The 11671-nt window shown below is 41.2% G+C and overlaps 1 protein-coding gene across 1 annotated transcript in view; it reads right to left on the bottom strand.

Moving 5' to 3' along the window:
• COLGALT2 (collagen beta(1-O)galactosyltransferase 2) overlaps window positions 1–11671 on the bottom strand; it is a 176136-nt gene that overhangs the window by 13920 nt on the left and 150545 nt on the right. Inside the window, exons 7-8 of the mRNA XM_006872528.1 lie at window positions 11225–11301; window positions 4975–5081 (exon numbers count right to left, since the gene is read on the bottom strand). Coding sequence (XP_006872590.1) covers window positions 4975–5081; window positions 11225–11301 — 184 coding nt within the window. The remainder of the gene's footprint in view (window positions 1–4974; window positions 5082–11224; window positions 11302–11671) is intronic.

Here is an 11671-nt window from a genome sequence, read left to right as displayed (position 1 = left end):
CTGAAACTTGCTCTCCAGCACAGAGATGCTAAAGCAAGTGGAAGAAATGAGGAGGTAAAAGCTGAACAGAAAATTTCAAAGGGCAGCTTCAGAAGACAAAATCAAATATTATAATGAATCTGCTAATATTGCAAATTGAGGCTTGAATTTTTTCTTCAATTCTTTCAGCTTGAGAAATGCTGAGTGTGTTCTTTCCTGTTGTCTTTCAATGAGCAAAATGGAGTCCTAGTGTGGCACTGTGTGTTCAGCTGTGTGTTCATGCAATGGACTGTGAAGTCAGTTTGAACTGCAAAGTCTTCAGAAATCCTATACAGGGTCTTAGAGTCAGAACTGACTCAACAGCACTTAACAACAGCAACATGGGCAAAATATTGAATGATGCAGAAAGCATCAAAAGAAGATGGAAGGAATACACAGAGTCACTGTACCAAAAGGAAATGGTTGATGTCCAACCATTTCAAGTGGTAGCATATAATCAAGAATCAACGATACTGAAGGAAGAAGTCCAAGGTGTACTGAAGGCATTGACAAAGAACAAGGCTCTGGGAATTGATGGAATAAAAATTGATATCTTTCAACAAACTGAGGGAGCACTATAGTTACTCACTCATCTATGCCAAGAAATTTGACAAAGACAGCTGCCTGGCCAACTGATTGAAAGAGGTTCATATTTCTACCCATTTCAAGGAGAGGTGACTTCACAGAATGTGGAAATCATCAGACAATATCATCAATATCACATGCAAGTAAAATTTTGCTAAAGATAATTTTTAAATTGCTATAGCAGTACATTGATAGGGAGCTACCAGAAATTCAGGCCAAATTCAGACAAGGATGTGGAACGAGGGATATCATTGCTGATGTTAGATGGATCTTGGCTGAAAGCAGAGAATACCAGGAAGATGTTTACCTGTGCTTTACTGACTACAATGCAAAGGCTTGCAATTGTGTGGATCATGACAAGGTATGGATGACATTGCTGAGAATGAGTATTCCAAAACATTTAATTGTGCCCATGAGGAACCCATACATAGATGAAGAGATTGGCATTTGAACAGAAGAAGGAAACACCAAATGGGTTAAAATTAGGAAAGGTGTGTGTCAGGGTTGTATTGTTTTACTATATTTATTCAATCTATATGGTCAACAAATAGTTCAAGAAGATGGATTATATGAAGAAAAATGTAGCATCAGGATTGGAGGAAGACTCATTAGCAACCTGCAATATGCAGATAATACAACTTTGTTTGCTGAAATTGAAGAGTACTTAAGATACTCACTGAGGAAGATCAAAGGCCACAGTCTTAGGTATGAGTTGTACTTCAATGTAAAGAAAACAAAAATCCTCAACACTGGACCAATAAATAACATCGAGATAAGTGGCAAAAAGATTGAAGTTGTAAGAGACTTCATTTTTCTCAAATCAACCATCAACAGTCTTGGAAGTAGCAGTCAAGAAATCAAATGACGTGTTGCATTAGGCAAATCTGCTGCACAACACCTCTTTAAAGTGTTCAAGAGCAAAGATGTCAGTATGAAGACTAAGGTGTGCCTGATTGAAACCATGGTATTTTCACTAGCTTCATATGCATGTGAAAGATGAACAATGAATAAGGAAGACCATAGAAGAATTGATACATATGAGTTATGGTGTTGGAGGAGAATATTAAAAGTACCATGGACTGCCAAAAGAACAAACCAGTCTGTGTTTGAAGAAGTACAGCTAGAATGTTCTTTAAAAGCCAGAAATGCCAGACTTTGTCTCTCATATTTCAAACAGGAGGGGCCAATCCCTGGAGAAGGATACAATGCTTGGTAAAGTGGAAGGACATTGAAAAAAAGGAAGACCCCTCTTTGAGATGGATGAGCACAGTGGCATCAGCACTAGGTTCAAGTATAGTAACAACTGTGAGGTTGGCACAGGACCAGACAGTGTTATGTTCTGTTGTGTATAAGGTCACTAGGAATCATTATCAATTCCATGGCACCTAAAAAGCAACCACAATCTCATTCTGCTCTTCCTTGTTCCATGATAGTTTTGGAAACCAACAGCCTTGGTTGTTACAAAAACCAACTACCATGTGGTCACTGAAGGGGGCGTTGTAGGCCTGGAGCTCTCCTAAAGCCCTATCCCTGTGAAATAGTCACTATCTGACCTATTTGTCAGTTCCCTATAAAGCTCTATTTTGAGGGTTTGTCTATATTTGACCTAACTCAGAAATCATTCTGTGCTAACAACCCTATAATCAGGGAATATGTCCAAAACCATCAGTGGCAATTGCTTACCATCATAGGCAGGGTTACTGTTGGGATTTAACTAGAAGTTGACCAAAAAATTTCAAGGAAAAACTGGGGAATGAGATATTCATAGAGGGCTTTGAAAAGTCACATGCAGGTACCATACTGGGAATATATCTGAGAAAAAGACCTAAAAAGGACTTAATATCTCACCTGTGGCTGAACTTGAGATTCTGGGCAAGCAGAATGTTGAAGGCTATGGCAATGATATACACTGTCTGACAGGGCAATCAAACATACCCCATCATGCACATGGAGCCAGCCCCTGGGCAGAATGGATAAACAAGAAACAAACAAGACTGAAATAACTATATGCTGCCTCCAAGCGATGGTCTTTAGAGTCAAGGAAACAAATGGGTTGAAAGCAAAAGAACTGAGAAAGTTATACCATGTAAACACTACCACAAGAGAGCTGGAGTAGCTATACTAATACCAAACAAAATATATTTTAAGATAATACACCACTTTCAATAATGAATAGAACAACTAGACAAAAGAGTTGGGAACATCATAAACCAACTAGACCTAACAGACATCTGTAGAACACTCCACCAAAAAACAACAGAATACACATTCTTCTCAAAGGCACATGGAACATTCTCCAAGGTAGATTTTATATTTGACCATAAAGACATTGTCGTTAAGTGCTGTTGAATCAGATCTGACTCATAGCGATCTTGTATAGGATTTCCAAGGAGCAGCTGGTGAGTTTGAACTGCTGACCTTCAAACCGACTTGCAGTCCAATGCTTATCCCACAGTGCCACACCAGGACTCTGATAAAGACATCCATAAATTTTAAGGGGGACTACTAACTACGATGTTCCTATGAGTCAGAACTGACTTGATGGCACTTAAAAACAAAAACCTATCATAAAAATATCAAATAATCAAAGCCCAGAGACTCTGATGTGGGTGCCTAGGCCATACTTAGATAGACACTAATGAGAGTCTCTGAAGGAGTGATGAGAACTTGCATAGTAGCTTCTGGCCTAGGTGAGGATATAGATAGAAAAGGAGTCATTGCTACTCCAAGAAATCCCCCCAAAACACACACACACACACACACACACACACATACACAAAATTAATGAGTCAATTTCAACACATAGTAATCCTAAAGAACAGAGTAGAACAGTTCCATGAGGTTCCCCTGGCTGTAATCTTATGGGAGCAGACTGCCTCTTTTGCCCTACCTGAGCAGCTGCGGCATTCAAAACACCAACCCTTGGGCTAGCAGTATGCACTTAACCACTAAACCACCAGGGTTCCTTTCAAAGCTAACAGATAATATGAAAATGCAGGTTTTGTAAAACATCTATAGCATGAGATAGTGCCAAGTAAAAGGACTTAGCAAAGGAAAGCAAAACAGCTAGAAAGACCCTTCAAAGAAACTACCACAAGATCTGTGTAACTTTCCTGCCACGTTCCTGGGAAAAATGGACACTATAAGTGATTATCCCAGGCCAACTGTCAGACATCTTGTCTAACAGGGCATGCAGGCTGTGACATGTTTTCCTCAGGTCACCCCAGTCTCAGCCCTTTTCTCTGGAAGGCATTCCTTCCAGAACATTACAGAAAGCTAGACACCACCACAACCATGGGAACAACCCCAGAGGGAGAGGAAAATCACTGCAAGTCCAGTGAGGCACAAGGATCACTGCCAGATGGATTTCAAGCCTGCTCCACAGGGTGAGGTTAGTTTAAATGCTACTAGAGGTCAGACAAACGTCCCAAACACAGACAGCATGTGGCTGTTTTTAAAATGTGTCTATCAGATGTCAGCTTGAGGACCAAGGTGCACCTGACCCAAGCCATGGTATTTTCAATAATCTCATATGCATGCAAAAGCTGGACAGTGAATAAGGAAGACTGTAGAACTGATGCATTTGAGTTATGGCGTTGAAGGAGAATATTTAAAGTGCCATAAGCTGCCAAAAGAACCAACAGATCTGTGTTGGAAGAAGTGCAGCCAGAGTGCTCCTTGGAGGCCAGGATGGCCAAACTTCGTCTCTCATACTTTGGACATATTGTCAGGAGGGACCAGTCACTAGAGAAGGATATAATGTTTGGTAAGGTGGAGGGTCAGAGAAAAAGAGGAAGACCCCAATGAGATGGATTGGCCGGGTGGAGGCATTGATAGACTCAAGTGTGGCAACAGCAGCAATGTCAGAGAAAAGGAGGAAGACTCCCAGTGAGATGGATTGGCAAAGTGGCAGCATCAACGGGCTCAAGCATGGCAATACTTGTGAGGTTGGCCCAGGACCCGGAAGTGTTTTGTTCTGTTGTGCATAGGGTCACTATGAGTCAATAGCGACTTGATGGCACCTAACAACAACAACAACAACAACAACCCTTTAGAGGATGTTGAGCTTCAGTTCAGGGTGATGGAAAAATCTGGGAACAGTTCACGGTGATGGTTGAAGGCCATGGTGGACACAATTCACGTCATGGAACATGTGAACACGTTGATTGCTCAAATGGCAGATGTTTTATTACCTAAATAGTTATCACAATAAAAGAAAAAAAAATCATACATGCTTTAATGTCGGCAAGTTTCTCCCACCCAGGATTAGCTCATCCCAGTCACATCTGCAAAGGGAGTCACTGAAGGCTCATCCCAGTCACTGAAGGCTCATCCCAGTCACATCTGCAAAGGGAGAAAAAGCCAACTTACTTTCCATCCACAGCCTCGACAATCTTGACCTCAATCTCCTGTTCATACAGTGTGCGCAACATCCGGTCCCGCCTGTCCTTTCTGCGTTTGAGGTTTATCATGAAAATCTAACCCAGGAAGATAAAAGGAAAAGGAAACAAATTATTCAGGTCTTATTTTGGTCTGCTTGGAAAATTAAGTCAATACATAGACCAAAGCTTTAGGTAGACTAAACAGAGGAAAGATAAGGAAACTGTGGGGAAGATTTTAGGACCTGGAGGCAAGATGACACATGAAATTTCCTTATATGAAAAGAAGGCTGGGCTTACTGGTCAGAGAGACACTGGAGGAACCTGAGACTCTGGTCCATGGCCACCTTTCAGGTCTGCAACAGAACTCACCCTCATGGCCCAGTTTGCAGCCAAGCAGTATATAGGTATATAGGGGAAACAACAGCATGACTAAGGTACACTCACAGTGGAATGGCCTGTTGTTCAATATCAAAAGGGTAACCTTTACCTAAGGACAAAGTTGAGAAGGGCTGGAAAGGCGGGTGGAATGTTAATAGGAACCACAGAGAGGAAGTTGGGATAACTGTTGCTACATGGTGGTGGTGAAGTGCTGTCCAGATGGTTCCGACTCATAGTGACCATGTGGAGGTTTTCCGAGGAGTGGCTGATGGGTTGTTGTCAACATTGAGAGGTAACAAAGTGTATGGTTTGTGGAATGTAAAACTGATGATCTCTGTAAACCTCTTCACACAATTCACAATGAAAACTCTCCAAAAAAAAAATTCTTTACATGAGTTTCATATTAAGTGTATGAAAAGCAAATGATAAGAACCCAAACAGGATTGCTTTCAAACCTCAGAAATTTGTAGCACTTAACATTATTTTTTCTGATACTCATTGGTGAACATGCTCTCACTGCCCTTGAGACAGAAATGTTTAAAATGTTCAAGTTCAGGAGTCCGAGGGGAGTGAAAACCAAAATACTTGTATACTTAGCTGAAAGTTGAGAGACAATTTGGCAAGGGATTAAATTCAGAAGCAGATCTTATGAGTTTAGGTCCTGATTATTATTTAGCGGTTCAAACCCACCAAGCCGCCCCTTGGAAACGCTCTATAGGGTAACTATGAGTGGAAACCTACTGGGTGGCACTTAACAAAAATAGCAACCTCAAGAATACTAAATCTTAGCTATTATTACAATTTATACAGTAGACAAATTTAATTCAAAGAAGAAAAAGGTGAAGTCTTGACTCCTAACTTTTATTCCCCAATTTTAATAATTTCTATGCCAGAATCCTCCAGTTTCCTTAAAGAGAAGAGAATTTCTCTGCAAGAAGTAAAGAGATGGGGCCCACTCCTTGGGAGAAGCCCTGTGGGGAAAGGAAGGTAGAAATGGAAAAGCATCAATTTCCAAGCCATGTGTAAGACATGCAATAGCAGGGTCAGTGAAGACAAAGGCTCAGCTCTTCTTCCAGAGGGCTGCACAGAGCAAATACACATCACAAGGCCACTACAGGCAAAGTTGCAGTCCTGACAATTCCTGCACTTAAGGAACCACAGAAGGACTTGAAGCCTCATGAATACTATTGCTGTGGTTGTTGTTAAGTGCTGTGAGTCAATTCCAACTCACAGTGACCCTGTATAGGGTTTCCAAGGGTCAGCTACAGGATTTGAACTGCTGACCTTGTGGTTCACAGTCCAGTGCTGATCTTACAGAGCCACAGCAGGACTCATGAGGTAAGCCACCTATTATCCATCCCAATTGTACAGATGAAGAAGTTGAGGTATAGGAACTAGCCCAAGGTAAACAGTAAATAACAATGAGGACCCAAACTCAGATCTGCCTAAGAATTTAATCACTTGCCAAAGTGATTCTCAATTTTCAGCCACACCCAGAAGTCCACAAATGTTCTTGTTGGTGGTGGTGTTGTGCCATCAAATTGGTTCCAACCTATAGTGACCATGTATAGGGTTTCTGAGGAGTGGCTAGTGAGCTTTAACTTGTGGTGCAAATAGACTTTGCAGTCAAGTACATTAACCATCAAAGTAAATTAATGTTTTCATAAGGTCCTTTAGATACAAGTAGTAATAAACTCACTTTGATATATTAAATTAGTGTGCCAAGAGAGGGAGACACTCTTCTGACAGTCATTGTATGCTGCTGAGTTGATTTTGACTCATAGAGACCTTATGACATAGTATATGGTCTTATATGATAGAGCAGAACTGCCTCATAGGGCTTTCTAGGCTGTAATTGTTACAGCAGCAGACTTCCAATCTTTTCTCCCACAGAACTGCTGCTGCTGCTGTTGTTGTTGTTGTTGGGTGTCATCGATTGGGTACTGGCTCACAGTGATCCTATATACAACAGAATGAAACATCGCCCGGTCCTGTTAACCTTACAATCATTGCTACATTTGAGCCTGATGGGTGAGTTCAAACTGCCAACCTTTTGGCTAATAGCTAAGAGCTTAATCATTATATCACTTGGACTCTTCACACTTAGTATGGTGCAGCAAAGACCTGCGGGAATAAAGTCAGATGACCTTGACTTCAATCAGATGGACCATATGAGGATTTTGAGGAAGACCCTGTCTATAAAAGAGGGAAAAATTCATCTCTCAGTTTTGTATCAATTAAAACTTCTATGATACATGGTTTATGATAAAGTTGCTTGATGCTGTTGCCAGAGTAAAGCAAAATCAGGATAAAATAGAGGTTATACTGAGTTGTTTTCGTTTGGATCCTTGCTGGCATAACTCATCACCAGAAGGTTGGGGATTCGAATCCATCAGCAACTCTATAGGAAAAAGATGTTGCTGCCTGTTTCCATAAAGATTGTTGTTGTTGTTAGGTGCCATAGAGTCGATGCTGACTCATAGTGACCTTATGATCCTGGGCCAACCTCACTATTGTTGCCACGCTTGAGTCCATTGATGCTGCCACTTGGCCAATCCATTTTGTTGAGGGTCTTCCTCTTTTTTTCTGACCCTCCACCTAACCAAATATGCTATCCTTCTCCAGAGACTGGTCCCTCCTGATAATATTACAACCTTTGAAACCATGTGGGGCAGCTCCACTCTGTACTGTCAGGTCACTATGAACCAGAATTGACTTTATGGCAATGCGCCTTAAGCTTTGGATCACATGGTCATTCTGAAGGTGATAATATGCTGAATATCTTATCTATATTAACTTTTAACCCTTTCTTATGAAATACGCACACTTCTACATACTTGTACATCCCGGGACAAAGAAAACAATAGCGGAGTAACTGTACTCTTGTAGAAAATTATCAACTTGATTTAGGGTAAAATGGATTAACTGTGCCACAAATCCTTTGTTTACTTAACTGGATTAACTGAGTAATTATTGTTTTAAAAACAAAGCTTCTGTGGTGAATCAATTTGTCTTGTTGGTTGGGACTTTAACAGCATAGTGGGTGTGTTTCTTTAAATTTCACTGTCTTCCTGTTTAGAATCATATCTGATGGACCACGTTCCATCCTCTAATTTTACAAATATGGAAATGAAAGGACATTTTCTTGTGTATCAAAAAGGAGCACACACACACACAACAAAGAGAAAACTGCAACAAAAAATAGCCCTAGACCCAAGACCTCTCATCTGGGAAGACTTTAGTAAATTATAATGCAATCCCAGTCCCTGCCAGGCAAGTGCAATAAAAACTGTAGCCATGAAGGAAAAACACAAATTGCTCCTTCATACCGAGTGAAGAGTAAACAGAGAAAAGATCCAGGCAGCCAAATGTAGCCAAAACACCACCAACTAGGTCATGGAGTGCTACCAATGATGAAAAGGTCCTCAAAAATCCCTTTTTTGGTGGCTCCATACAATAGGCATTGGACTGCAAGCCACAAGATCTGCGATTCGAGTCCATTAGCCACTCCATGAAAGCAAGATGAGGCTGTCTGCTCCTGTAAAGATTTAGAAGTCTTGAAACCCTGTACAGGGTCACTGTGAGTCAGAACCATGTCTACGGCACTTAACAACAATCTCTGTTCCAGCCAGAGAGAGGGCTACATCCACAAGTAGATTTTCTGAGGCCTGTGTCCTTTTCTAGGGCTGGAGTTAATCTGAGGGTCTCTAAGAGTGGTCTTGTTCTGACACCCACTCCTGCCAAATAAAGGGCCAGACTTAGAAGATCCTGGTTTTGCTCCATTTTACCTGCTGTTTCATTCTCTTAGGGATGTTTTTTGGAGGAAAACAAATCATATTAGGTACAAACACTTAGGTTTTTCCAGGTAAAGAGCTGAAAGAGGGGGAATTGGTTAGAGCTTCAGAAGAGGATGCATGAAAGCTGGGTCAATATGTGATATGGGCAATATGTTCTGCCACCCTGACTGTGTTTTGAAAACTATTTACAGTTTAATTCCTCTTTAATCAGTTACCACTGCACCAATTCCAACTCATGTTTATTTCATGTATGTCCATAAACTCTACTCTGTGAAGTTTTCAATGGCTGAATTTTGGGAAATAGATAACCAGGACCTTTTTCCAAGGCACTTCTGGGTGGACTCAAACCTCTAACCTTTTGTTAGAAGCTGAGAGCATTAACTGTTTGCACCACCCAAGGATGCCAACTGATGGCCATTGGGTCGATTCTTACTCAGAGCCACCTGGCAGGACAGATTAGAACTGCCCCACAGGGTTTCCAAGACTGTAATTTTTACAGAAGCTGACTGCAACATGCTTCTCTTACAGAGTGGCTGGTGGGTTCAAACCATTGACCCTTTGGTTAGCAGCAAGTGCTTAACCACTTTGCCACCGGGGCCCCTCCCAAGGATTCGGTTGTTATTATTGTTGTTAATTTCCATCGAGTTGGTTCTGTCCCATAGCGACCCTGTATATGGTTTCTGAGGAGCAGCTGGTGGATTTGAACCACCGAACTTGTTTTTCAAACCGCCCTTGCAGTCCATTGCTTATCCTACAGTGCCACACCAGGACTCTACTGCACTGAAGTTCATCTCTTCTCATTCTGCCCTCTGTGAAGATGCATCATAGCTGATAACTTTTCCACTAAATAGTCATGATATGTTTTCAGTTTAATAAAGGAAATCCCAATTCCCAGTACCAGCCATCTTTAAGATGGCAGGACTTTGGAAGCATGTGTGTTCATGGTACAGGGTGATAAACAAGGTGTTTGTTTCCAAACAAGAGTGGCAATGAGGTACGCAAAGCACCAAGATTGGCCTGTAATATATCCAGAATCCAAGGAAGAATTTTATCTTAGTTTGTGGATTCCTAGGGCACTGTTGTAGCCTCTAGACCCCCAAGCTCTACCTGAAAAGGCTGGTCGGCAGCTATATGAGGGCCACAGGAAGAATCCAGTGATCCAGAATTATAATTCTGGCAGTGACAAGTATATGTACTGTCTATTCCCAAGTGGTTATTTAATGGTTGTGTGCTGTTGAGTTGGCTCTGACTCATAGCGACCATGTACTGAAGCTATAAATCTTTATGGGAGCAGAGAACCTTATCTTCTCCTGTGGAGTGGCCAGCAGACTTGAACTACTGACATTCTGGTTAGCAGCCCATCTCATAACCATTATGCTACCAGGATTCCTATTCCCAATATAGACATCTTTTTGTGTGCATATTCCTGGGGAGACAGCTCTTTAGATTTGTGCTTTATTGTTTTTGCAATAGAAACTTAATTATAAATACAGGTCTCAGAAAGCTATTATATTTTGGCCTACTGAAAGGTAGAATTTTATAATAAGTTTCTTGGTTCTCTTTTTTTTTGTCTTCTGAGCCTATCCTTCAATATTTCCCCTTATAAGAATAGCAGGAAGAAAACAAAAACGTGGTGTATTCCAGAATAGTTTTCAATCACTCAGATGTGGTGGGATAAAGTAGAAATCTTCCAACATCAAAACATGTATCTTCTTTACCTTAAACTTGAATCTTGATAAAAAAAAGATTGAGCAAGCATAACAGTACCTGTTCCTACAAAATAGCAAGTCACTTTCAATATTAAATTGCAATTTCTTTCTGGCTCAAGGACTAATTAATTTTTACCACGACCCTCCCTTTTTAAGATAAGAAACTGGGGCACAACAAAAATGAATAGCTTCTCCATGACTTCAGTGCCTTATCGGCAGACTTTCCCAGGCCTAAGGTCTTGCTTACTCTCAGAAGTTTGCTCGGGCTTGTGTTATACATACACATAGCACATCACTTGTATGTATACACGTGTGCACTCACACACACACACACACACACACACACCTTTCCTACCTCATCAAACCCCATCTTGTCTGGATATTTAGGGATCACGGAGACAAACTGGGAGGGTTCCATTGGAGGATGGTCAACTGGAAGACACAAGAAACATGAAGAGTGATTTGTTAGTGAAGGGATCTGAAGAACAGAATTTCATCTGCACACCTGCTTTCCCAGGCAGGAACATGACTTGGATGTCCAGGCCAGAACCTTACTGCTTAGTAGTTCTCTAGGATGATGGAGCAGCCTAGATACCTTTCTTGCTCCACAAGAACCTGGAGGTTAGTGTACTGGGTTTCATGAATACTTGTTTATTTGCAGACTACAATATTTTCTCCATTTCCCTTAAGATTTATTTTAAGAGTATCGGAGGCAGTTTAGGTTGTTGGGTAAGTGGAGGGGAACTCTAGAGTCAGACTACATGTGAGGTCCTGGGAGAGTAAGTTGACCTCTCAATGCCTG

The sequence above is a fragment of the Chrysochloris asiatica genome, unplaced genomic scaffold (genome assembly GCF_000296735.1).
Source record: "Chrysochloris asiatica unplaced genomic scaffold, ChrAsi1.0 scaffold00203, whole genome shotgun sequence".
Classification (NCBI taxonomy): domain Eukaryota; kingdom Metazoa; phylum Chordata; class Mammalia; order Afrosoricida; family Chrysochloridae; genus Chrysochloris; species Chrysochloris asiatica.
The sequence above is the reverse complement of the archived record's forward strand: the minus strand, read 5'-3'. Positions and strand labels throughout refer to the sequence as shown.